Raw genomic sequence first — 26,447 nt, forward strand, 5'->3', positions numbered from 1 at the left:
GAACAGAGCAAACTGGCTCTAACCAGAATAGAAAGAGGAGTGGGAGTCCCCGGTGCAAAACTGAGCAAGAGGACAAGTACATTAGAGTGTCTAGTTTGAGAAACAGACACCTCACAAGTCCTCAACTGGCAGCTTCATTAAATAGTACCCGCAAAACACCAGTCTCGACGTCAACAGTAAAGAAGCGACTCCAGGATGCTGACTTACTAGGCAGAGTTGCAAAGAAAAAGCCATATTTCAGACTGGCCAATAAAAAGAAAAGATTAAGATGGGCAAAAGAACACAGACACTGGACAGAGGAACTCTGCCTAAAAGGCCAGCATCCCAAACTTTTGAATGGTAGTGTACATTTGAAGGTGATCCCTCGGCTTTGATGGACAGTAAAAGGTTTGCAGAGGAGGTGGAGCTTGTCAAACATGGTGCTCAAAGACCACTATCTCACAGTCAATCCCCAGCCACAGTCAATTCTAATATGGATGTTGGGATTACTGCAGTTTCCCAGACCAATGCATGATTCACGTGAGTCCAGTTCAGGTGCCACATGGGCTGGCCAGCCATTGTTGTTAGCAAAATAGGTACATATGAGGACAATGCACGGCAGCAATTTCCAGATGGCATTTTGGCTGTTGAATGGCCTCCTGACATGTGGAAGTCCAGTTCCATGGTCTCTAGTAACTGCCTAAGGGAAGGACTGACGGTGAAGTGGGCCTATCAAGGAAAGTTAATGTTTAGCCCCAATAAGTTTATGGCATTTCTTGTCAATGATTGTCAGGCTATGTTGGTTCATTGTAGTGAACACCTACCTTGTGGGCTTGTCATGTGTGGTAGCATCCTCCCCATACAACATACAGTGAGAGAAAAAAGTATTTGATCCCCTGCTGATTTTGTACGTTTGCCCACTAACAAAGAAATGATCAGTCTATAATTTTAATGGTAGGTTTATTTGAACAGTGAGAGACAGAATAACAACAAAAAATCCAGGAAAACGCATGTCAGAAATGATAGAAATTGATTTGCATTTTAATGAGGGAAATAAGTATTTGACCCCCTCTCAATCAGAAAGATTTCTGGCTCCCAGGTGTCTTTTATAGAGGTAACGAGCTGAGATTAGGAGCACACTCTTAAAGGGAGTGCTCCTAATCTCAGTTTGTTACCTGTATAAAAGACACCTGTCCACAGAATCAATCAATCAATCAGATTCCAAACTCTCCACCATGGCCAAGACCAAAGAGCTCTCCAAGGATGTCAGGGACAAGACTGGAGACCTACACAAGGCTGGAATGGGCTACAAGACCATCGCCAAGCAGCTTGGTGAGAAGGTGACAACAGTTGGTGCGATTATTCGCAAATGGAAGAAACACAAAAGAACTGTCAATCTCCCTCGGCCTGGGGCTCCATGCAAGATCTCACCTCGTGGAGTTGCAATGATCATGAGAATGGTGAGGAATCAGCCCAGAACTACACGGGAGGATCTTGTCAATGATCTCAAGGCAGCTGGGACCATAGTCACCAAGAAAACAATTGGTAACACACTACGCCGTGAAGGACTGAAAACCTGCAGCGCCCGCAAGGTCCCCCTGCTCAAGAAAGCACATATACATGCCCGTCTGAAGTTTGCCAATGAACATCTGAATGATTCAGAGGACAACTGGGTGAATGTGTTGTGGTCAGATGAGACCAAAATGGAGCTCTTTGGCATCAACTCAACTCGCCGTGTTTGGAGGAGGAGGAATGCTGCCTATGACACCAAGAACACCATCCCCACCGTCAAACATGGAGTTGGAAACATTATGCTTTGGGGGGGTTTTTCTGCTAAGGGGACACAACAACTTCACCACATCAAAGAGACGATGGACAGGGCCATGTACCGTCAAATCTTGGTAGAGAACCTCCTTCCCTCAGCCAGGGCATTGAAAATGGGTCGTGGATGGGTATTCCAGCATGACAATGACCAAAAACACACTGCCAAGGCAACAAAGGAGTGGCTCAAAAAGAAGCACATTAAGGTCCTGGAGTGGCCTAGCCAGTCTCCAGACCTTAATCCCATAGAAAATCTGTGGAGGGAGCTGAAGGTTCGAGTTGCCAAACGTCAGCCTCGAAACCTTAATGACTTGGAGAAGATCTGTAAAGAGGAGTGGGACAAAATCCCTCCTGAGATGTGTGCAAACCTGGAGGCCAACTACAAGAAACGTCTGACCTCTGTGATTGCCAACAAGGCTTTTGCCACCAAGTACTAAGTCATGTTTTGCAGAGGGGTCAAATACTTATTTCCCTCATTAAAATGCAAACAATTTATACAATTTTTGACATGTGTTTTTCTGGATTGTTTTGTTGTTATTCTGTCTCTCACTGTTTAAATAAACCTACCATTAAAATCATAGACTGATCATTTCTTTGTCAGTGGGCAAACGTTCAAAATCAGCAGGGGATCAAATACCTTTTTCCCTCACTATAACTGTCACCAAGTCAACATACAGTTGAAGACAGAAGTTTACATACACTTTAGCCAAATACAATTAAACCCAGTTTTTCACAATTCTTGACATTTAATCCTAGTAAAAATTCCCTTTCTTTCAGCTTTCATTTCTTTCATCACATTCCCAGTGGGTCAGAAGTTTACATACATTAGGATTTGGTAGCATTTTCTTTAAATTGTTTAACTTGGGTCAAACATTTTGGGTAGCCTTCCACAAGCTTCCCACAATAAGTGGGGTGAATTTTGGCCCATTCCTCCTGACAGAGCTGGAGTAACAGAGTCAGGAAGACCCTTTTGCAACCAAGTTTTAACTTCCTGACTGATGTCTTGAGATGTTGCTTCAATATATCCACATCATTTTCCCTCCTCATGAAGCCATCTATTTTGTGAAGTGCACCAGTAATTCATGCAGCAAAACTCCCCACAACATGACGCTGCCACCCCCGTGCTTCACGGTTGGGATGGTGTTCTTCAGCTTGCAAGCCTCCCCCTTTTTCCGCAAACATAACGATGGTCATTATGACCAAACAGTTCTATTTTTGTTTCATCAGAGCAGAAGACATTTCTCCAGAAAGAACGATCTTTGTCCCCATGTGCAGTTGGAAACCGTAGTCTGGCTTATTTATGGTGGTTTTGGAGCAGTGGTTTCTTCCTTGCTGAGCGGCCTTTCAGGTTATGTCGATATAGGAATCGTTTTACTGTGGATAAAGATACTTTTGATCCTGTTTCCTCCAGCATCTTCACAAGGTCCTTTGCTGTTGTTCTGGGATTGATTTGCACTTTTCGCACAAAAGTACGTTCATCTCTAGGAGACAGAATGCGTCTCTTTCCTGAGCAGTATGACGGCTGCGTAGTCCCATGGTGTTTATACTTGCATACTATTGTTTGTACAGATGAACGTGGTACCCTCATGTGTTTGGAAATTGCTCCAAAGGATGAACGAGACTTGTGGAGGTCTATAATTGTTTTTCTGAGGTCTTGGCTGATTTCTTTTGATTTTCCCATGATGTCAAGCACTGAGTTTAAAGGTAGGCCTTGAAATACATCCACAGGTACACCTCCAATTGACTCAAATGATGTCAATTAGCCTATCAGAAGCTTCTAAAGCCATGACATAATTTTCTGGAATTTTCCAAGCTGTTTAAAGGCACAGTCAACTTAGTGTATGTAAACTTCTGACCCACTGGAATTGTGATACAGTGAATTATAAGTGAAATAATCTGTCTGTAAACAATTGCTGGAAATATTACTTGTGTCATGCACAAGGTAGATGTCCTAACCGACTTGCCAAAACTATAGTTTGTTAACAAGAAATTTGTGAAGTGGTTGAAAAAAAGAGTTTTAATGACTCCAACCTAAGTGTATGTAAACTTCTGACTTCAACTGTATATTTTAATAGCAATATAATAGCTTTTGGTTTCTAATACTATCAGATTACAACATGGTTTACAAGACTCTAGGAGACAGAACACACCTCCTTCCTGAGCAAAAGGAGATATCACATTTACATACAGTAATTATTCAGACCCTTTACTCAGTACTTTGTTGAAGCACCTTTGGCAGTGATTACAGCCTCGACTTTTCTTGGGTATGACGGTACAAGCTTGGCACATCTGTATTTGGGGAGTTTCTCACATTCATCTCTGCAGATCCTCTCAAGCTCTGTCAGGTTGGATGGAGAGTGTAGCTGCACAGTTATTTTCAGGTCTCTCCAGAGATTTTTGATCGGGTTCGAGTCCGGGCTCTGGCTGGGCCACTCAAGGACATTCAGAGACTTGTCCCAAAGCCACTCCTGCATTGTCTTGGTTGTGTGCTTAGGGTAGTTGTCCTGTTGAAAGGTGATCCTTCACCCCAGTCTGAGGTCCTGAGTGCTTTGGAGCAGGTTTTCATCAAGGATCTCTCTGTACTTTACTCTGTTCATCATTCCCTTGAATGATTCCCTCAATTAACCTGTTAGGGCTAGGGGGCAGCATTGACACGGCTGGATAAAAAACATACCCGATTTAATCTGGTTACCACTCCTACTCAGTAACTAGAATATGCATATACTTATTACATATGGATAGAAAACACCCTAAATTTTCTAAAACTGTTTGAATGGTGTCTGTGAGTATAACAGAACTCAAATGGCAGGTCAAAACCTGAGAGATTCCTTTACAGGAAGTGGCCTGTCTGACCATTTCTGGAACTTCTTTGCCATCTCTATCATTTACTAAGGATCTCTGCTCTAACGTGACACTTCCCACGTCGTCCATAGGCTCTCATAGCCCGGGAAAAAAGAGAATGTCGTCATTCCAGCCCCAGGCTGAAACACATTATCGCCTTTCTCAAGTGGCCCATCAAGAGACACTAGCTTATGCGCGTGACCCCGACCGCCCCCGCCTTTGGGATTTTTTCCTCTGTTTGCCGAAAAGGAGATTCCCTGTCGGAATTTTACCGCTTTTCTACGAGAAAAATGACGTAAAAATTGATTTTAAACAGCGGTTGACATGCTTCGACGTACGGCAATTGAATACTTTGAATTTTATTGTCAGGAATTGCGCCAAGCGCGCGACACTTCTTTACTATTTCGGATAGTGTCTGGAACGCACGAACAAAACGCCGCTATTCGGATATAACGATGGATTATTTTGGACCAAACCAACATTTGTTATTGAAGTAGACGTCCTGGGTGTGCATTCTGACGAAGACAACAAAAGGTAATGACATTTTTATAATAGTAAATATGATTATGGTGAGTGCTAAACTTGCCGGATGTCTAAATAGCGAGCCCGTGATGCCTGGGCTATATACTTAGAATATTGCAAAATGTGCTTTCACCAAAAAGCTATTTTAAAATCGGACATATCGAGTGCATAGAGGAGGTCTGTATCTATAATTCTTAAAATAATTGTTATGCTTTTTGTGAACGTTTATCGTGAGTAATTTAGTAAAATGTTAGCGAATTCCCCGTAAGTTTGCGGGGGGTATGCTAGTTCTGAACGTCACATGCTAATGTAAAAAGCTGGTTTTTGATATAAATATGAACTTGATTGAACAAAACATGCATGTATTGTATAACATAATGTCCTAGGGTTGTCATCTGATGAAGATCATCAAAGGTGAGTGCTGCATTTAGCTGTCTTCTGGGTTTTGGTGACATTATATGCTGGCTTGAAAAATGGGTGTCTGATTATTTCTGGCTTGGTACTCTGCTGACATAATCTAATGTTTTGCTTTCGTTGTAAAGCCTTTTTGAAATCGGACAGTGTGGTTAGATTAACGAGAGTCTTATCTTTAAATGGCTGTAAAATAGTCATATGTTTGAGAAATTGAAGTAATAGGATTTTGAAGATTTTGAAAATCGCGCCACAGGCTGGCAGTGGATGTTACGTAGGTGGGACGAATTCGTCCCGCCGGTCCCATAGAGGTTAACTTGACTAACCTGTTCCCCCTCAAATTGACTCGGTACCGGTACCCCCTGTATATAGTATCGTTATTGTTATTTTATTGTTGCTCTTTTATTTTTTGTTTATTTAGTTAATATTTTTCTTAACTCTTATTATTCTTAAAACTGCATTGTTAGTTAAGGGTTTAAGGGCTTGTAAGTAAGCATTTCATGTTAAGGTCTACACCTGTAGTATTCGGCACATGTGACAATACAATTTGTTTTTGATTTGATATATATACAGCACCAGTCAAAAGTTTGGACACAACTACTCATTCAAGGGTTTTTCTTTATCTGTACTATTTTCTACATTGTAGAATAACAGTAAAGACATCACAACTATGAGATAACACATATGGAATCATGTTGTAACCAAAAAAGTGTTAAACAAATCAAAATATATTTTAGATTCTTAAAAGTAAGTGATTTGAGTGCTTTGATGACAGCTTTGCACACTCTTGGCATTCTCTCAATCAACGTCACCTGGAAATAGCCCTTACACTGCCTGGAGGTGTTGGGTCATTGTCGCGTTGAAAAACGAATTACAGTCCCACTAAGCCCAAACCAGATGGGATGGAGTATTGCCTGAATGCTGTGGTAGCCATACTGGTTAAGTGTGCCTTGAATTCTAAATAAATCACTCACACTGTCACAAGCAAAGCATCCCCACACCATCACACCCCCTCCTCCATGCTTCACGGTGGGAACGACACATGCGGAGATTATCTGTTCACCTACACTGCGTCTCACAAAGAAACAAAAATATCTAGTTTGGACTCCAGACCAATGGACAGATTTCCACCGGTCCAATGTCCATGGCTTGTGTTTCTTGGCCGAAGCAAGTCTCTTCTTCTTATATGCGTCCTTTAGTAGGTGCCCATTGGGCGGCACAGAATTGACCCAGAGTCGTCTGTGTTTGGCCAGTGTAGGCCGTCATTGTAAATAAGAATTTGTTCTTAGCTGATTTGCCTAGTTAAATAAAGGTTAAATAAAGGTTAAATATATCTTTTTTAAAGTAGTGGTTTCTTTGCAGCAATTTGACCATGGAGGCCTGATTCACACATTCTCTTCTGAACAGTTAATGTTGAGTTGTGTCTGTTACATGAACTCTGTGAAGCATTTATTTGGGCTGCAATCTCAGGTGCAGTTAACTCTAATGAACTTATCCTCTGCAGCAGAGATAACTCTGGGTCTTGTGGCGGTCTTCGTGGGAGCCAGTTTTATCATAGCGCTTGATAGTTTTTTCGGCAGCACTTGAAACTTTCAAAGTTCTTGAAATGTCCGCATTGACTGACCTCAATGTCTTAAAACTTCTTAAGGATAGTCCCCTTTTTTTCAATTTTCGCCTAAATTACATACCCAAATCTAACTGCCTGTAGCTCAGGCCCTGAAGCAAGGATATGCATATTCTTGGTACCATTTGAAAGGAAACACTGTAAAGTGTGTGGAAATGTGAAATTGAATGTAGGAGAATATAACACAGTAGATATGGTAGAAGAAAATACAAAAAAAAAACAACCAGTGTTTTTTTACCACCATCTTTGAAATGCAAGAGAAGGTCACTGTTATAGCCATCACTCTGGTAATTTCGATAGTGTCCACAAGATGGAAGCAGTGTATGTGCAAAGTTTCAGATGGATAACTTGAAGTATGAGCGAACAACATGACATTTAGTGTGAAGTCACCCAGGTACATTTGGGCAAATCGTTGAGAAGATATTTGCATTCATATTACATATTTCTGCAAGAATATCATAAAATCTGTATACTTGGACTTTGATTTAGCTTTTCCAGTATTAGTAGCCATATTATAAGTTCAACATTTGCAAAACAACCAGATTTCATAACTCTGAATACATTTTGTGACAGATACAGGGTTTACTCCCGTAAAGCCCAGCTCATTGCCTATCTAGCTAGCTTTGTTTGACCCCGATTGGTGCTTATTTGACAATGTTAGAGTTGATCAAGTGAAATGATTTTCGCAGTAATAGCTACTGTAAATTGGACAGTGCAGTTATATTAACAAGTTATAAGACACTTATATGTACCGGCATTTGTTGTTTTTCTAAAATCTGCGATCGTGACACAAGACGCTGCATGATTGTCACAGGTTATGTCGTGGTGTTGGAGAGAGGACCAAAATGCAGCAGAGTGGTGGATAATAATTTTCTTTTAACCTGTTGGGGCTAGGGGGCAGGATTTTCACGGCTGGATAAAAAAACGTACCCGATTTAATCTGGTTACTAATCCTACCCAGTAACTAGAATATGCATATACTTATTATATATGGATAGAAAACACCCTAAAGTTTCTAAAACTGTTTGAATGGTGTCTGTGAGTATAACAGAACTCATTTGGCAGGCAAAACCCTGAGACATTTTCTGACAGGAAGTGGATACCTGATGTGTTGAATTACCTTTAAGCCTATGCCATTGAAACACACAGGGGTTGATTAATGTTTTGGCACTTCCTATTGCTTCCACTAGATGTCACCAGCCTTTACAAAGTGTTTTGAGTCTTTTACTGTGAGATCTGACCGAACAAGAGCCATGGAACGGTGATGGCCGATTAGACTCTGGCGCGCGAGTTCATGTTGGGTACCCTTGTTCCAATACGTTCTAAAAGAGAATGCATTCGTCCACCTTGAATACTATTCATGTTCTGGTTAAAAAAGGCACTAATGATTTATGCTATACAACGTTTGACATGTTTGAACGAACGTAAATATATTTTTTCCCCTCGTTCATGACGAGAAGTCCGGCTGGCTTAGATCATGTGCTAACAACACGGAGCTTTTTGGATATAAATGATGAGCTTTTTTGAACAAAACTACATTCGTTATGGACCTGGGATTCCTGGAAGTGACATCGGATGAAGAGAATCAAAGGTAATGGATTATTTACATAGTATTTTCGATTTTAGATCTCTCCAACATGGCCGTTTGTCTGTATAGCAAAGCATATTTTTCTGGGCGCAGTGCTCAGATTATTGCAAAGTGTGATTTCCCAGTAAGGTTATTTTTAAATCTGGCAAGTTGATTGCGTTCAAGAGATGTAAATCTATAATTCTTTAACCTGTTAGGGCTAGGGGGCAGTATTGACACGGCTGGATAAAAAAACATACCCGATTTAATCTGGTTACCACTCCTACCCAGTAACTAGAATATGCATATACTTATTACATATGGATAGAAAACACCCTACATTTTCTAAAACTGTTTGAATGGTGTCTGTGAGTATAACAGAACTCATTTGGCAGGCAAAACCCTGAGACATTTTCTGACAGGAAGTGGATACCTGATGTGTTGTATTACCTTTAAACCTATCCCATTGAAAAACACAGGGGCTGAGGAATATTTTGGCACTTCCTATTGCTTCCACTAGATGTCACCAGCCTTTACAAAGTGTTTTGAGTCTTCTGGAGGGAGATCTGACCGAACAAGAGCCATGGAACGATGATGGCCCATTAGACACCTGGCGCGCGAGTTCATGTTGGGTTATGGACCTGTGATACCTGGAAGTGACATCTGATGAAGAGAATCAAAGGTAATGGATTATTTACATAGTATTTTCGATTTTAGATCTCCCCAACATGACGTCTAGTCTGTATCGCAACGCGTATTTTTCTGGGCGCAGTGCTCAGATTATTGCAAAGTGTGATTTCCCAGTAAGGTTATTTTTAAATCTGGCAAGTTGATTGCGTTCAAGAGATGTAAATCTATAATTCTTTAAATGACAATATAATATTTTACCAATGTTTTCTAATTTTAATTATTTAATTTGTGCTGCTGATTTGACTGCCGGTTATTGGAGGGAAACGATTTCCTCAACATCAATGCCATAGTAAAACGCTGTTTTTGGATATAAATATGAACTTGATAGAACTAAAAATGCATGCATTGTCTAACATAATGTCCTAGGAGTGTCATCTGATGGAGATTGTAAAAGGTTAGTGCATCATTTTAGCTGGTATTATGGTTTTGGTGACGCCTGTCTTTGAATTGACAAAACATTACACACAGCTATTGTCAATGTACTCTCCTAACATAATCTAACTTTATGCTTTCGCCGTAAAACCTTTTTGAAATCGGACAACGTGGTTAGATTAAGGAGATGTTTATCTTTCAAAGGGTGTAAGATAGTTGTATGTTTGAAAAATTTGAATTTTGACATTTATTTGGTTTCAAATTTGCCGCTCTTGAAATGCACCTGCTGTTGATAGGGTGCACCACGGGTGGCACGCTAGCATCCCACATAGCCCCAAGAAGTTAATGAGACACACGCAAAGCATCCACAGTGAAAAAACAAAACAATAAATGATACTCACAACAGCAACAGTTTTGCAGGCTATACAAAACGCAGTGCAAAAACAACTACCCACAACCACAAAGAAAAACACACACCACTATATAAGACTCCCAATCAAAGGCAACTCAACACACCTGCCTTCAATTGGGAGTCTAATCACCAACACAAACCCCTTAACATTCAATAAACCTGCCACATCCTGACCCAAAACTGATACCATACCTCCCTCTGCTGGTCAGGACGTGACAGTACCCCCCCCCCCCCTCAAGGTGCAGACCCCGGAATGCACCTAACAACAGAAAATACAACAAAAAAATGTAACCCCCAAAAAAACAATTAACAATAACCCCTAAACAATAAGGGAGGAAAGGGAGGGTGGCTGCCGTCAACGACGGCACTGTGCTACACCCTCCCTCCCCAACCCACCTATCCTGGAGGTGGCTCAGGTGCAGGACGTGGACCTCGCTCCACCTTCGTCGTCGCCACTTCGGAGGACAGGCGGGCCACTCGGGCTGGGCCGGAGGACAGGAGGGCCACGCCGGAGGACAGGAGGGCCACTCGGGCTGGGCCGGAGGACAGGAGGGCCACTCGGGCTGGGCCGGAGGACAGGCGGGCCACTCGGGCTGGGCCAGAGGACAGGCGGGCCACTCGGGCTGGGCCGGAGGACAGGCGGGCCACTCGGGCTGGGCCGGAGGACAGGCGGGCCACTCGGGCTGGGCCGGAGGACAGGCGGGCCACTCTGGCTGGGCCAGAGGACAGGCGGGCCAGTCGGGGGTGGCCGGAGGACAGGCGGGCCACTCGGGCTGGGCCGGAGGACAGGAGGGCCAGTCTGGCAGGTCCGGGCATTCGGGCCACTCTGGCAGCTCCGGGCAGTCGGGCCACTCTGGCAGCTCTGGGCAGTCGGGCCACTCTGGCAGCTCCGGGCAGTCGGGCCACTCTGGCAGCTCCGGGCAGTCGGGCCACTCTGGCGGCTCCGGGCAGTCGGTCGAGAGGTTAACCTCTCTAGGCTAGGCGGGACGAATTCGTCCCACCTACGTAACAGCCACTGCTATCCTGTGGCGCAATTTTCAAAACCTTAAAAATCCTATTACTTCAATTTCTCAAACATATGACTATTTTACAGCCATTTAAAGACAAGACTCTCGTTAATCTAACCACACTGTCCGATTTCAAAAAGGCTTTACAACGAAAGCAAAACATTAGATTATGTCAGCAGAGTACCAAGCCAGAAATAATCAGACACCCATTTTTCAAGCCAGCATATAATGTCACAAAAACCCAGAAGACAGCTAAATGCAGCACTCACCTTTGATGATCTTCATCAGATGACAACCCTAGGACATTATGTTATACAATACATGCATGTTTTGTTCAATCAAGTTCATATTTATATCAAAAACCAGCTTTTTACATTAGCATGTGACGTTCAGAACTAGCATACCCCCCGCAAACTTCCGGGGAATTCGCTAACATTTTACTAAATTACTCACGATAAACGTTCACAAAAAGCATAACAATTATTTTAAGAATTATAGATACAGACCTCCTCTATGCACTCGATATGTCCGATTTTAAAATAGCTTTTTGGTGAAAGCACATTTTGCAATATTCTAAGTACATAGCCCAGGCATCACGGGCTCGCTATTTAGACACCCGGCAAGTTTAGCACTCACCATAATCATATTTACTATTATAAAAGTTTGATTACCTTTTGTTGTCTTCGTCAGAATACACACCCAGGACTGCTACTTCAATAACAAATGTTGGTTTGGTCCAAAATAATCCATCGTTATATCCGAATAGCGGCGTTTTGTTCGTGCGTTCCAGACACTATCCGAAATAGTAAAGAAGTGTCGCGCGCATGGCGCAATTCGTGACAATAAAATTCTAAGTATTCCATTACCGTACTTCGAAGCATGTCAACCGCTGTTTAAAATCAATTTTTACGTCATTTTTCTCGTAGAAAAGCGATAATATTCCGACAGGGAATCTCCTTTTCGGCAAACAGAGGAAAAAATCCCAAAGGCGGGGGCGGTCGGGGTCACGCGCATAAGCCAGTGTCCCTTGATCGGCCACTTGAGAAAGGCGATAATGTGTTTCAGCCTGGGGCTGGAATGACGACATTCTGTTTTTTCCCGGGCTCTGAGCGCCTATGGACGACGTGGGAAGTGTCACGTTAGAGCAGAGATCCTTAGTAAATGATAGAGATGGAAAACAAGTTCAAGAAATGGTCAGACAGGCCACTTCCTGTAAAGGAATCTCTCAGGTTTTGACCTGCCATTTGAGTTCTGTTATACTCACAGACACCATTCAAACAGTTTTAGAAAATTTAGGGTGTTTTCTATCCATATGTAATAAGTATATGCATATTCTAGTTACTGGGTAGGAGTGGTAACCAGATTAAATCGGGTATGTTTTTATCCAGCCGTGTCAATACTGCCCCCTATCCTAAACAGGTTAATGAGACACACGCAAAGCATCCACAGTGAAAAAACAAAACAATAAATGATACTCACAACAGCAACAGTTTTGCAGGCTATACAAAACACAGTGCAAAAACAACTACCCACAACCCCAAAGAAAAACACACACCAATATGTAAGACTCCCAATCAAAGGCAACTCAACACACCTGCCTTCAATTGGGAGTCTAATCACCAACACAAACCCCTTAACATACAAAAAACCTGCCACATCCTGACCCAAAACTGATACCATACCTCCCTCTGCTGGTCAGGACGTGACAATGATTTACAATTGTCCCGCCTATCCCTAAAAAGTTTTAAGTTTGCTGAAAATAAACACACTTGACAGTGAGAGGACGTTTCTTTTTTTGCAGAGTTTATATAAAATCAAATTCCTCCACAAATAATTCCCAGATCAATACTTTAACTTGCCCGAATGGCACCAGAACATCAATATGAAATGTATTTAGAATTTTGATCTAGCAGTACGGTATGTTAATAATAAAAGCAGATTTACTTACCTCGGTGGAGACCCTTAGAACCTCAAGAGCTCCTGTGAACAGGTTAGGCAACGCAGGTGTCTATACTTCAACAGCAAAGTTAGATAAGACAGAAGTTTCCAAAGTAGGATCTTGTAAACAAAAAGGGAGTATTGTAAAGATCCACGGGTCTTAAGCGATAGTGTAAACCTTGTGACAGACTAGCCTCCTGTCCAGGGATTGGACTTGTACAAGAAAGCTGTCATATGCTACAGAATCAGGAGGCTCCTGCCCCTATGGGCTCGGACAGGGCTTACTTATTAGATAGTGTAGCTGCAGATTGGCATACTGTATGAAATACAGAGGAGATGGAAAATGTCATGATTTTGTTGATTCTCTTGATTGTGGTGTTGATAATGTAGATGGTGAAAAAGACGGGACTGACCTGCAGCATCAAAAGCAAGGTCTTTATCTGTCAACTGAACACTCTCTGGTCCTGTTGAATCAGGGTTGATGGCCAAATCACAGTTCTTCACAGACAAATCTGTCAAAATCAGAGGTTGGGATCAAGGATCAGAAATGAAGCAAAAATGTGCAATTGTCTCCAGCACATGTTACTGTTCAAGTTCTAAGAATGGCAAGAATCATTAAGATGTACAAGTGTTTTAGTGATTGTCTCTCAAGGAGCTCATGCCAAACCTGGTCAATATGAACTATGAACTATGAAAAAAGAAAAACTCACCTGATGCATGGAAACAGAAGGCATCAAAGGGTTGGTCCGGAGCGTCATGGTGGAAGAAGACTCCTGTCATGTTGTTGGCACAGTTAACATGGGCCTTCTGTCTGAGGATGGTGGTATTTCCGTTGCTGATCCAACCATATCTAAAATCAAATATTAGCATTTGGATTTCACGTGACTGTGAATACAGATATGCATCTGTTGGTCACAGATAACTTTTTTTTTAAATGTAGGGGCATGGATCAGAAAACCATTCACTATATGGTGTGACCACTAGTTGCCTCATGCTGCGCGATACATCTCCTTCGCATAGAGTTGATCATGCTGTTGATTGTGGCCTGTGGAATGTTGTACCACTCCTCTTTATTGTCTGTGAAAAGTTGCTGGATATTAGCGGGAAGTGGAAAACGCTGTCGTACTCGTCGACCGAGAGCATCTCAAACATGTTCAATAGGTTACATGTCTGGTGAGTATACAGGCCATGGAAGAACTGGGACATGGGGCCATGCATTATCATGCTGAAACATGAGGTTATTTTTTATTGAACCTTTATTTAACTAGGCAAGTCAGTTAAGAACACATTCTTATTTACAATGACGGACTACCCCGGCCAAACCCGGCCAATGCTGGGGCAATTGTGCGCCACCCTATGGGACTCCCAATCCCGGCCGAATGTGATGGAGCCTGGATTCGAACCAGGGACTGCAGTGACGCCTCTTGAACTGAGATGCAGTGCCTTAGACCGCTGCGCCTCTCGGGAGCCCTGAAATTATTTTGGGGGATGAATGGCACAACAATGGGCCTCAAGATCTCATCACGGTATCTCTTAACATCGAAAAAATGCAAATGTGTTCGTTGTCCATAGCTTATGCCTGCCTGTACCATAACCCCACCGCTCCAAAGGAACAATCTGTTCACAACGTTGACATGAGCAAACCGCTCTCCCACACGACGCCATACATGTGGTCTGCGGTCGTGAGGCCGATTGGACATACTGCTAAATTCTCTAAAACGAGGTTGGACGCGGCTCATGGTAGAAAAAACAACATTAAATTCTCTGGCAACAGCTCTGGTGGACATTGCTGCAGTCAGCATGCCAACTGCACGCTCCCTCAAAACTTGAGACATCTGTGGCATTGTGTTGTGAGACAAAACTGCAAATTTTTGAGTGGCCTTTTATTGTCCCCAAAACAAGGTGCACCTGTGTAATGATCATGCTGTTTAATAAGCTTATGGATATTCCACACCTCAGCTGGTTGGATTATCTTGGCAAAGGAGAAATGCTCACCAACAGTGATGTAAACAAATTTGTGCACAAAATTAGAGATAAATCAACTTTTTGTGCATATTGGACATTTCTGGGATCTTTTATTTCAGCTCACGAAACATGGGACCAACCCTTTACATGTTGCATTTATATTTTTGTTCAGTGTAATCTACGACACGACTGTTGCTTTTTGCTATGTCCTTGTACTTTTCTAAATAGGTAATTAAACACTAAAGTAGTAAAACATTTATTAGTATTGACACAGTCAACCAAAACTGCTAGAAGTGTTTAGGTTGAGATAAGGAACATGATAAAATGTTACATAATAATACAATTTCTTGACCATTACCGTTTTGGTTTTAATTAATGTAGGTCATTCAATGAGTAAGTAGTCTACTACAAATAAAAAAACACATGAAAGATTTACACTTCCGTTTTAATATACATGCTAGGATACCACACACATCCAATACATTGCTTGATTCTAAATGGTACGCTCGTGTGGATATTGGAACAGTGACTTAGTCTTATGGAGTCCTTTTGCTGATATCCATTTAATTATTTACCCGTTGATAAAGCACATCATGTGGGTCCCAAAGAGGACACTGTGTAGTCATAAAGATGGATGGGTGACCTCACCTACAGGTCTCTAGGCCTTGGGCGTGGGCCTCGGTGACCTGTTCCTTGCTGGCGATGGTGCCGCCCAGGCTTTCACACAGTTTCTTGGCCAGGCCAAAGGTCAACGAGTAGCGAGCTTCTCCCTCCACGTGGAACACTCCAGCATGGCTGCAGCTACGGGACTTTATTATAGCTGGGGGAAGGAAGAGAAGGTGAGAGAGAGGTTAGTATTGAGGAAATCAGCCTGTGAGACACTGTGACTGCATGGCGGACATTTTGTAACTATGAATTTTAAAAACTGTATAATATTTAGACTTCGTCAAAGAAAATGAAAGAACACAACGAAGAAAGGTTACTTTTCAATATGTTCTGAAAAGAACTAGGCATTCACTAGCAACGTACATAGCAACAAGACCAACTGGTGACAAACAAAACAGGTAGGTGAAACAAATTAATATCCCCCTGGCATTAGCAGTTAAGTTGGCGTTCACAATAAAGTTCCCATCACAAATTTGGGTTTACAAGAAAATGTAAAAACAGTTAAGCCAAGTTCCCTTGTAATTATGTTATTTCAACCACCTATCGTCAGAAAAAGAAATCTGACATAATTATGTTGCTTTTCTAAAACTTCTTAACACTTAACACTTCTTAACACTTATCGTTGTTGAATAGGGGTCTTGGGAAATACCTCTGAAATCAGTAGCTAGTTCTTCTAGTATATCACTCAATCACTCAGTAAATGACAAATATGGGACCAGTTGTGACCTCACTGTAGCTCTGACGTACTTGTATTTATCCAGCACTATCATAACCTGAGTACCTCTATATAAATAGTAATGTCTGTTAGCTTTGTCTTTGTTATCTTTTTCACCTGTATAAGCCTACATTTAAGCTTTCAACACATTGCAATACATAGAGATTATGCAAATCATGTATACAATTAGTATGCATGTGCTCTTGAGTTTCGCTTCCTATAAACAGACACATGTCCCAGCCTATACTTCAATAAATACCAACTGGCCAGCTGCTACAGTCAGATTCACTGGTTTCCTGTAATAGTCTCTTTACAGTTCATTCATGCTTGGTTTTACAAGGCTTTGTAGAGGCCTATTTTGAGGCTGTTTTACTGTAAAATGAAACATATTTTGCACATTTGAATAACCCTAACTGCCATTATAAAGTTGTTGAGGTCGTTGATTGCCATTGTGTCACTCAGCATACATATGACTATGCTCCTAGACAATAGACAGCATACAGATGAATACAACTCATCTTACAAATGTATTCAAGCTAGTCATGTTCATACATTTTCCTATGAGTTATTACATTTCATAATGGTTTCGATGCAGACTAAGTGCTGTAAGATATCATGTAATATATCACTCATATATGTAATATATCACTCGTTTTTTAACCTCAGTATGGTTCTGTTTCACAATATTTTGTTTCACTGGAGTAAACACACACACACATACGCACATGCACGAATGCACACAACCATAAATCATGAGCACAAGTTTCTAATTATCTGTCATGTCATTGTTCATTGTCGCTTCAGGGCTATAACACACAATGCCTTCAGAATGTATTCATACCCCTTGACTTTTTCCACATTTTGCTGTGTTACACAGTGTGATTAAAATTGATTTAATTGCCTTTTTTGGTCAAGGATCTACACAAAATATTCTGTAAAGTGTCAAAGTGGAAGAAGAATTCTAACATTTTCTTTTAATTAATGGAAAGTAAAACACAAATATATTTTGATTAGATACATACAGTGCCTTGCAAAAGTATTCACCCCTCATGGCTTTTTCCTATTTTGTTGCATTACAACCTGTAATTTAAATTGATCTTTATTTGGATGTCATGTAATGGACATACATAAAATAGTCACAATTGGTGAAGTGAAATGAAAAAAATAACTTGTTTAAAAAAATGTTTAAAAAAATGTAATGGAAAAGTGGTGCATACATATGTATTCACTCCCTTTGCTATGAAGCCCCTAAATAAGATCTGGTGCAACCAATTACCTTCAGAAGTTACATAATTAGTTAAATATAGTCCACCTGTGTGCAATCTAAGTCTCACATGATCTTTCACATGATCTCAGTATATGTACAGTACACCTGTTCTGAAAGGCCCCAGAGTCTAAGCAAGGGGCAACACCAAGCAAGCGGCACTATGAAGACCAAAGAGCTCTCCAAACAGGTCAGGGACAAAGTTGAGGAGAAGCACAGATCAAGTTTGGGTTACAAAAAAAATATTTGAAACTTTGAACATCCCACGGAGTACCATTAAATACATTTATTAAAATGTTTTAAGAATAAGGCACCACAACATACCTGCCAAGAGAGGGCCGCCCACCAAAACTCACAGACCAGGCAAGGAGGGCATTAATTAGAGAGGCAACAAAGAGACCAAAGATAACCCTGAAGGAGCTGCAAATCTCCACAGCGGAGATTGGAATATCTGTCCATAGGACCATTTTAAGCCATACACTCCACAGAGCTGGGCTTTATGGAAGAGTGGCCAGAAAAAAAGCCATTACTTAAAGAAAAAAATATATTTATGCACACTCAAGTTTTCCATTTTTATTCTTCTAATTTCAGGTTTGTTTCACAATAAAAAATATTTAGCATCTTCAATGTGGTAGGAATATTGAGTAAATCAAATGATACAACCCCCCTAAAAATCCATTTTAATTCCAGGTGGTAAGGCAAAATAAATAGGAAAAATGCCAAGGGGGTGAATACTTTTGCAAGCCACTGTATTCAACCCCCTGAGTCAATACATGTTAGAATCACCTTTGACAGTGATGACAGCTGTGAGTCTTTCTTGGTAAGTCTCTAAGAACTTTACACACCTGGATTATACACAATGTTTGCACATTATTATTTTTTAAATGTCATCTTGGTAAGCAATTCCAGTGTATATTTGCCATTGTGTTTTATGTTATTGTCCTGCTGAAAGGTGAATTTGTCTCCCGATATCTGTTGGAAAGCAGACTAAGACAGGTTTTCCTCTAGGATTTAGCCTGTGCTTAGCTCTATTGCATTTATTTTTATCATAGAAAATTCTGTATACCTTGCCGATGGCAAGCATACCCAGAACATGATGCAGCCATCACTATGCTTGAAAATATGAAGCTGTAAATATGAAGCTGTGATGTGTTGTGTTTTTACCCCAAACCTAACTCTTTGTATTCAGGACATAAAGTTGTCTTTAGTGCCTTATTGCAAACAGGATGCCTGCTTTGGAATATTTTTTTTCTGTACAGGCTTCCTTCTTTTCACTCTGTCATTTAAGTTAGAATTGTTGAGTAACTACAATGTGGTTGACCAATCCTCAGTTTGTCCTGTCATGGCTATTAAACTCTGTAACTGTAACGATTGGCCTCATGGTGAAATCTCTGAGAGGTTTCCTTCCTCTCCGGCAACTGAGTTAGGAAGGACGCTTGTATCTTTGTAGTGACTAGGTGTATTGATACACCATCCAAAGTGGAATTAATAACTTAACTGTGGAATTGAATCTGATTGAATCTGTATTTGAAATTCCCAGCTTGACATTACAGATAATTGTATGCGTGGGGTACAGAGATGAGGTAGTCATTCAAAAATCATGTTAATTAAATACTATTATTGCACACAGTGAGTCCATGCAACGTATGTGACTTCTTAAGAAACATATTACTCCTGAAAGTATTAACCTGTTTGGGATAGGGGGCAGTATTTTCACGGCCGGATAAAAAACATACCCGATTTAATCTGGTTACTACTCCTGCACAAAAACTAGAATATGCATATAATTAGTAGATTTGGATAGAAAACACTCTAAAGTTTCTAAAACTGTTTGAATGGTGTCTGTGAGTATAACAGAACTCATATGGCAGGCCAAAACCTGAGAAGATTCTATACAGGAAGTGCCCTGTCTGACAATTTGTTCTCCTTCAAGGGCATCTCTATCAAAAATACAGCATCTCTGCTGTAACGTGACATTTTCTAAGGTTTCCATTGGCTCTAGGAAGGCGCCAGAAAGTGGAATGAGAGCTTTCCAGTCTCTTGGCGAAAAACAGCAGGGGTTTTTGTGAGTGGTCCTTCTGAGAACAATGACACTGAGGCGCGTGTGCACGAGACGACTCCATTTTTTCTTTCAGCGTTTGAATGAACACAACGTCGCCCGGTTGGAATATTATCACTATTTTACGAGAAAAATAGCATAAAAAATGTATTTTAAACAGCGTTTGACATCCTTCGAAGTACGGTAATGGAACATTTAAAAAAAAATTGTCACGAAATGCGCCGACGCGTCACCCTTCGGATAGTGACTTGAACGCACGAACAAAACGGAGCTATTTGGATATAACTATGGATTATTTCGAACCAAAACAACATTTGTTGTTGAAGTAGAAGTCCTGGGAGTGCATTCTGACGAAGAACAGCAAAGGTAATCCAATTTTCCTTATAGTAAATCTGAGTTTGGTGAGGGCCAAACTTGGTGGGGGTCAAATTAGCTAGCCGTGATGGCCGGGCTATGTACTCAGAATATTGTAAAATGTGCTTTCACCGAAAAGCTATTTTAAAATCTGACACTGCGATTGCATAAAGGAGTTCTGTATCTATAATTCTTAAAATAATTGTTATGTTTTTTGTGAAGGTTTATCGTGAGTAATTTAGTAAATTCACCGGAAGTTTGCGGTGGGTATGCTAGTTCTGAACATCACATGCTAATGTAAAAAGCTGGTTTTTGATATAAATATGAACTTGATTGAACAAAACATGCATGTATTGTATAACATAATGTCCTAGGAGTGTCATCTGATGAAGATCATCAAAGGTTAGTGCTGCATTTAGCTGTGGTTTTGGTTTTGTGACATATATGCTTGCTTTGAAAATGGCTGTGTGATTATTTTTGGGAGGGTACTCTCCTGACATAATCTAATGTTTTGCTTTCGTTGTAAAGCCTTTTTGAAATCGGACAATGTGGTTAGATAAAGGAGAGTCTTGTCTTTAAAATGGTGTAAAATAGTCATATGTTTGAAAAATTGAAGTTTTTGCATTTTTGAGGTATTTGTAATTCGCGCCACTCTATACCATTGGATATTGGTGAGGCGTTCCGCTAGCGGAACGTCTGTCCCTAACAGGTTTTAAGGCTTGCCATAAAATGTCAGCTTTTCATTTTTAATTAATAATAAAAAAATAAACATAATTCCACTTTGTTGTTAGGCCAGTGACACCACATCTCTATTTAATCCATTCTAAATTCAGGCTGTAACAGCAAAATATGGAAAAAATCAAGGGGTGTGAATATTTTCCGAAGGCACTGTAACTTGACTCTACCTGTAACTCACAGAAACACAGTTAAAACCTTCCTAAACACCATTAAAAAAACGGCAATCACAACAACACTTTTAAATAAATTAGATGATGTACAGGATAATTACAATACGGTTTCTTCTCTGTGGTGTGTCCCTCATTTTACAGTACAACAATGTTATCTGTTAGGGGAACCACAGTAGAGAAAAGGAGAAACTGGACACTTCTCTCTGCATTCAGTACATTTCCTTAATCTCTTATGATGACAGTTTGATTATTGATGGATCACTAATAGTTACACATTCAACTGTTGGATGGTACACAGTTTCATTGTTCTGCCTAGGAACCGATTAACTCATTGGACAGAACAGAGAGTTCTGGGAAACTATCTTCTGTCAGTGAAACCAAACAAGAGGCAACTTCACTTTTTTGAATAGCAAATGAACAGGATGTAGCGCCCCCCCCCCCCCCCCCCCCCCCCCCCCCCACACACACACACACACACACACACACACACACACACACACACACACACCACACACACACACACACACACACACACACACACACACACATAATCATTATCAGATTTCACATGTACACACTAAGGTGGATTTCCAATCACTTTTCCACAGTCAGTTGCTAGTTGAACAGCACATTTGCATCTGGGTGAGAATCTATTCTGTGACAATCATCCAGAGTCTTGTGACATAAAGAAATGAGAGACAGAAACAACAGATTAGGGGCAACCAAGTGGGAATTACCATGTGACCTTGTCTCTGCCCTGTCTCTGTAGTGACCCTTTGCGCTTGTCAGGACCGGTGGTCAGTTTCACACACTTATCTAAAGTTTTACTTTAGCAGGCATCATGAGCAGGTGTCATGAGCGGCAGACCTGTTTACAAGACTCTCATGTATTCTCAGTCTCAGACCAAAATCGTAAAATGTCAAATGTTATCTCTTTCTCTGTGTTTCTGACTATACAAGCAGTGGGAAACACTTTGGGTAAAGGGAAAATAGCCTCATCAGCAAGGTGACGTACAACCTGGCTGCTATCAAAGGTTGATGACATGTAAAAGTATGGAGGCCTACAGAGAAGGGCCTTCAGAATACTTTGAAATAACATAGATATTCTCGTTCTGATGAAGTTTGTAAAGATAGTGAGAATATAATTTATAGAAATATTCAATACATTTTCTTAGAATGTAAGGCCTTTTTATCTACAGACTGCAGAAGCATGGACATCATGAACACACACACACACACACACACACACACACACACACACACACACACACACACACACACACACACACACACACACACACACACACACAAACACACACACACACACACACACACACACACACACACACAGGAAATCACACCCCGGCTATTCTATTTCCATGATGCTTGATGACACAGGATAACCATGGCGACAGGCACAAACATTAGTTGTGAAAGAGGTGCGAGTGAGCATCATGTTGAGTCTCGTGTCTCCAGGTTGTTGGGCACTGGCAGAGCAACAGGGCACGAGGATCAGTGTATAGGGACACGAGGGACCATGAGAGAGAGAGGTCCCCAGGGCTGAGCTGCCCGACTCAGTGAATGTCTACATCTCTCTATCTCCCTCAATCTCTCTCTCTCTTCTCATGGGTTTGGTTATACACAGCTTTGAACATCAATGGACAGACTGAATTATTCAGTTTAACATCTGTTCTACTTCTATATATCACCACAACTCTCAGACATATCACTCTACTCCAGAGAGAATTGATGAACACTGGAGGCTCAAGAGCATGGGGACTCTTAAGTAAACCTAGATCATATTTTATGATTCTTGAGGAATCAACATGATCAATTATTTTATGGATTTGTTGTTGCAACTTGTTACAGATTGGATAGAGAGATCACCATATCAATGGCAAGGCTGACAGAGCACTCTTCCACTATAGGCACGACATGACTTCCAGTAACTTAATTTCAAACAGCATCCTATATCTGTCAATATTCAAAATGATGCTCAACTGTACCCAGAGGGGTAGGATGCCTAAATCTAGATGCTGTTTAAGAAATAAGTCACGTGATAGAAGAGAAAATAGGGAAGTGCTCTGTTGGCAATGCAGATTGTGTTGCAATGAGAATATTGCCTTCAATACATTTGATAATGAGCTAGTAGTAATAAATCTTATCTTGTCTTATTAAAAAAATTAAGTCATTCTCACTCTTAGGAATACCAGATATGCATCTGAGTCACTTCAAAAGTACACACCGACAATGTATTGTTTTATCATTTCATATGTATCTCATTATAAGAGGATCTATCGCCAACCACGTGACAGTTTTACTGTGGATGGTGTCGACCATCTTAATATTTTCGTTTTTTTTGGACACATATTTAACCCCTTAATTATTAGATTTATTTTATATGATTGTATTTAACTTTTATAAAACAATGCAAAACATACACATACAAATTATTACATCTGTCACGACTTCTGCCGAAGTCGGTCCCTCTCCTTGTTCGGGCGGCGTCACCGGTCTTCAAGCCATCGCCGCTCCACCTTTCATTTTCCATTTGTTTTTTCTTATTTTCCTGCACACCTGGTTTTCATTTCATCATCATTACTATGTGTATTTAGCCCTCTGTTCCCTCCATGTCTGTGTGGGGTATTGTTTATTGTCGAGGTTGGCACGCTTCCGGCTGGTTTACGCCGGGTTTTGTGTTATACCCGTGCTTTATGGCAGCCGGTACTTTGTACTTGGGTTTTGTACTTTGTGCTGCCTTACTTGTTCTTTGGGCATTTGTTTTGTGACGCGGTTGTGTTCTGTTATTATGATTGCCTAAGTAAAGTGCTTTGTCCACTCATCTCTGCTCTCCTGCGCCTGACTTCCATGCACCAGCTACACCCACCATTGACAACATCACACAAACATCAGTACATCACACCTTCCCAGACCCACTAGCCCCCACCCCATCTCCAGCAGCCTTATCACTTTCTGCACATGGCCTCAACCTGCACAATTTTGTTTCTCTCCATTGCACAGGCAAGGAAATTTTCAAATAATAAAGCATTTGACCTTTCCATTGTGTGAATGACTGAGGATTGGTTGATTTCCAGTTTAAGTATATGTTTTTTAAAGATACTTTATAAGAAGAGTATCGTCCAACCCATCGGGTATCTCACTGCACCCTCATATGTTATGTCTTGAAATATCCAGACAGAGGAATTAAAATTATATTTACAGTACATTGCAATACCTCTGACATCCATCTTAACTCCGCCCGTAACTTTTGACCTCTTATTTTTTGTTGGCACAAAACTATCTCTATACTTCCATTCATTTATATGGTTTACCTTCTGACGAATCCCGTGACACAAAATGGAGAACGCCATCATGTTTGTGAGAGTCTCATCTTTCCATAGTGTGGTCATACTAGTGTGTTGGCAAAACCGTTCGGACATTACAGCCAGAAGTTGGCACATCAGCGAAACCAACTTCGGACTAGTCCCGTGGGGCTTGTGGTGGTCAATATTCGGAATGTCTCATGGTCTGACAAACAGATGCATTGGACTGAGACGCAGCCCATGCAAAAAACATATCTCTAGATTAAACAGACAAATTGTTATTATTATGATTTTTCTCAACTTTTACCCATTTTTCTCCTTAATTTCGTGATATCCAATTGCTAGTTTCAGTCTTGTCCCATCGCTGCAACTCCATTACAGACTCGGGAGAGGTGAAGGTCGAGAGCCATGCATCCTCCGAAACACGAATCTGCCAAGCTTGACTGCTTCTTGATACACTTCTCGCTTAACCCGGAAGCCAGCCTCTCCAATGTGTTGGAGGAAACACCATCCAGCTGGTGATTTTGAAAGGGATTTTTTTATTATGTTACTTAGACTGACGCACACTTAAAGATTTTAACACAGAACTCTATAAAAGGAACAAGACACATGCAGATTTTATGTTTTTAAATTGCTGACAAGTAAGTGTACCAGAGTAACATGGTCTCAATGCCTACAGTATTTTACATTGCTCTATGTTTCGATGCCTCAATGATTCACCACTTGTGTGTCTGACAATTTGCTTTGATCTTCTACCTGTCTGACTGCAGTCTGCTTTGACAACAGCACAGAGTTGTAGAGAGTCATAGCATTTAAGTAGTTCAATTATCAACCCGGTACGTTAACTGATGACGTATCACATTTTGAAAATGAACATTTAACATTTATGGCATCAATAAAACTGCCTGGCCCAGCACTTTGGTGAATACGATAGTACTGGCAGAGAGAGGAGGTTGAGCAGGAAGTTAGTTTACCGTTAGTGACGGTTGGGCTCGGAAGGTGTAGCTGTAGCTGTGTGTTCACCATGGAACTCTGCATTAGAGGAAAACACACGCACGCATGCGCACACGCACACACACTGCCCAGAGTGGATCAAAGTGAACACAGCATTAAGATGGCTGAAAAGAGAGGGTAACCAATGAGTCAGAGGTGTTACCATTAGCATGCAGGGAGAGTGGTCATGCACAACTTTGTCACTCCAAGATCCTGCTATTCCAAAGCAGTGACTCTCGAAAAGATGCTATTGTCAGTTAATGGACTTGAAAGGGCCAGAGGCCACAGAGGGTCTGGAAATACAGAGGCTGCTAGTTGGGAGAAAGGGGAGCTTTTACACAGTGCATGCCAGAATCTCCAGCTGCACTGACTGGAACAGACAGGCTATTCTCTCATCTCTCCTGTAGCTATACACAGCACATTACACCACACACACTGATACACGCTGATACTCTTGGCCTCCAACACCACACTCAATGATACACTGGCCTCCAAACCAACACACACTGATACAGTGGCCTCCAAACCAACACACACTGATACACTGGAATCCAAACCAACACATTGTGATACACTGGCCTCCAAACCAACACACATTGATACACTGGCCTCCAAACCAAAACACACTGATAGACTGGCCTCCAACCAACACACACTGATACACTGGTCTCCAAACCAACACACACTGATACACTAGCCACCACCACGAGTACCACACGAACTGACACACTGGCCTCACATCCAAAACATCAGTCAAGTTGCAGTCTGTGCTCTGTCTAGCTACATCTTATCAGACCTGAGAGCCAAACAGCTTGCTCTTTATCAACTATGTCTGATTTTCTCAGACGCATATCTCTCTCTTACTATCTTTCTCCCTCTCACACCCCCCTCTCTCTCTCTCTCTGTGATGTATGTGTTTATTAAACTCTCTCTGAGAAACAACGCCACAGCCACAAATATAGACTGTCACCATACATTTCTGCAAAATCTCTCTCTTTATTTATTTATTTATTTATT

At 41.2% G+C, this 26,447-nt stretch overlaps 1 protein-coding gene across 1 annotated transcript in view; it reads right to left on the reverse strand.

Moving 5' to 3' along the window:
• Positions 1-26,447, reverse strand: part of LOC123728112 (CD44 antigen) — a 42,110-nt gene that overhangs the window by 10,586 nt on the left and 5,077 nt on the right. Inside the window, exons 2-4 of the mRNA XM_045698697.2 lie at positions 15,798-15,969; positions 13,895-14,034; positions 13,598-13,696 (exon numbers count right to left, since the gene is read on the reverse strand). Coding sequence (XP_045554653.2) covers positions 13,598-13,696; positions 13,895-14,034; positions 15,798-15,969 — 411 coding nt within the window. The remainder of the gene's footprint in view (positions 1-13,597; positions 13,697-13,894; positions 14,035-15,797; positions 15,970-26,447) is intronic.

Source organism: Salmo salar, chromosome 10 (assembly GCF_965601325.2).
Source record: "Salmo salar chromosome 10, fSalSal1, whole genome shotgun sequence".
Lineage (NCBI taxonomy): Eukaryota > Metazoa > Chordata > Actinopteri > Salmoniformes > Salmonidae > Salmo > Salmo salar.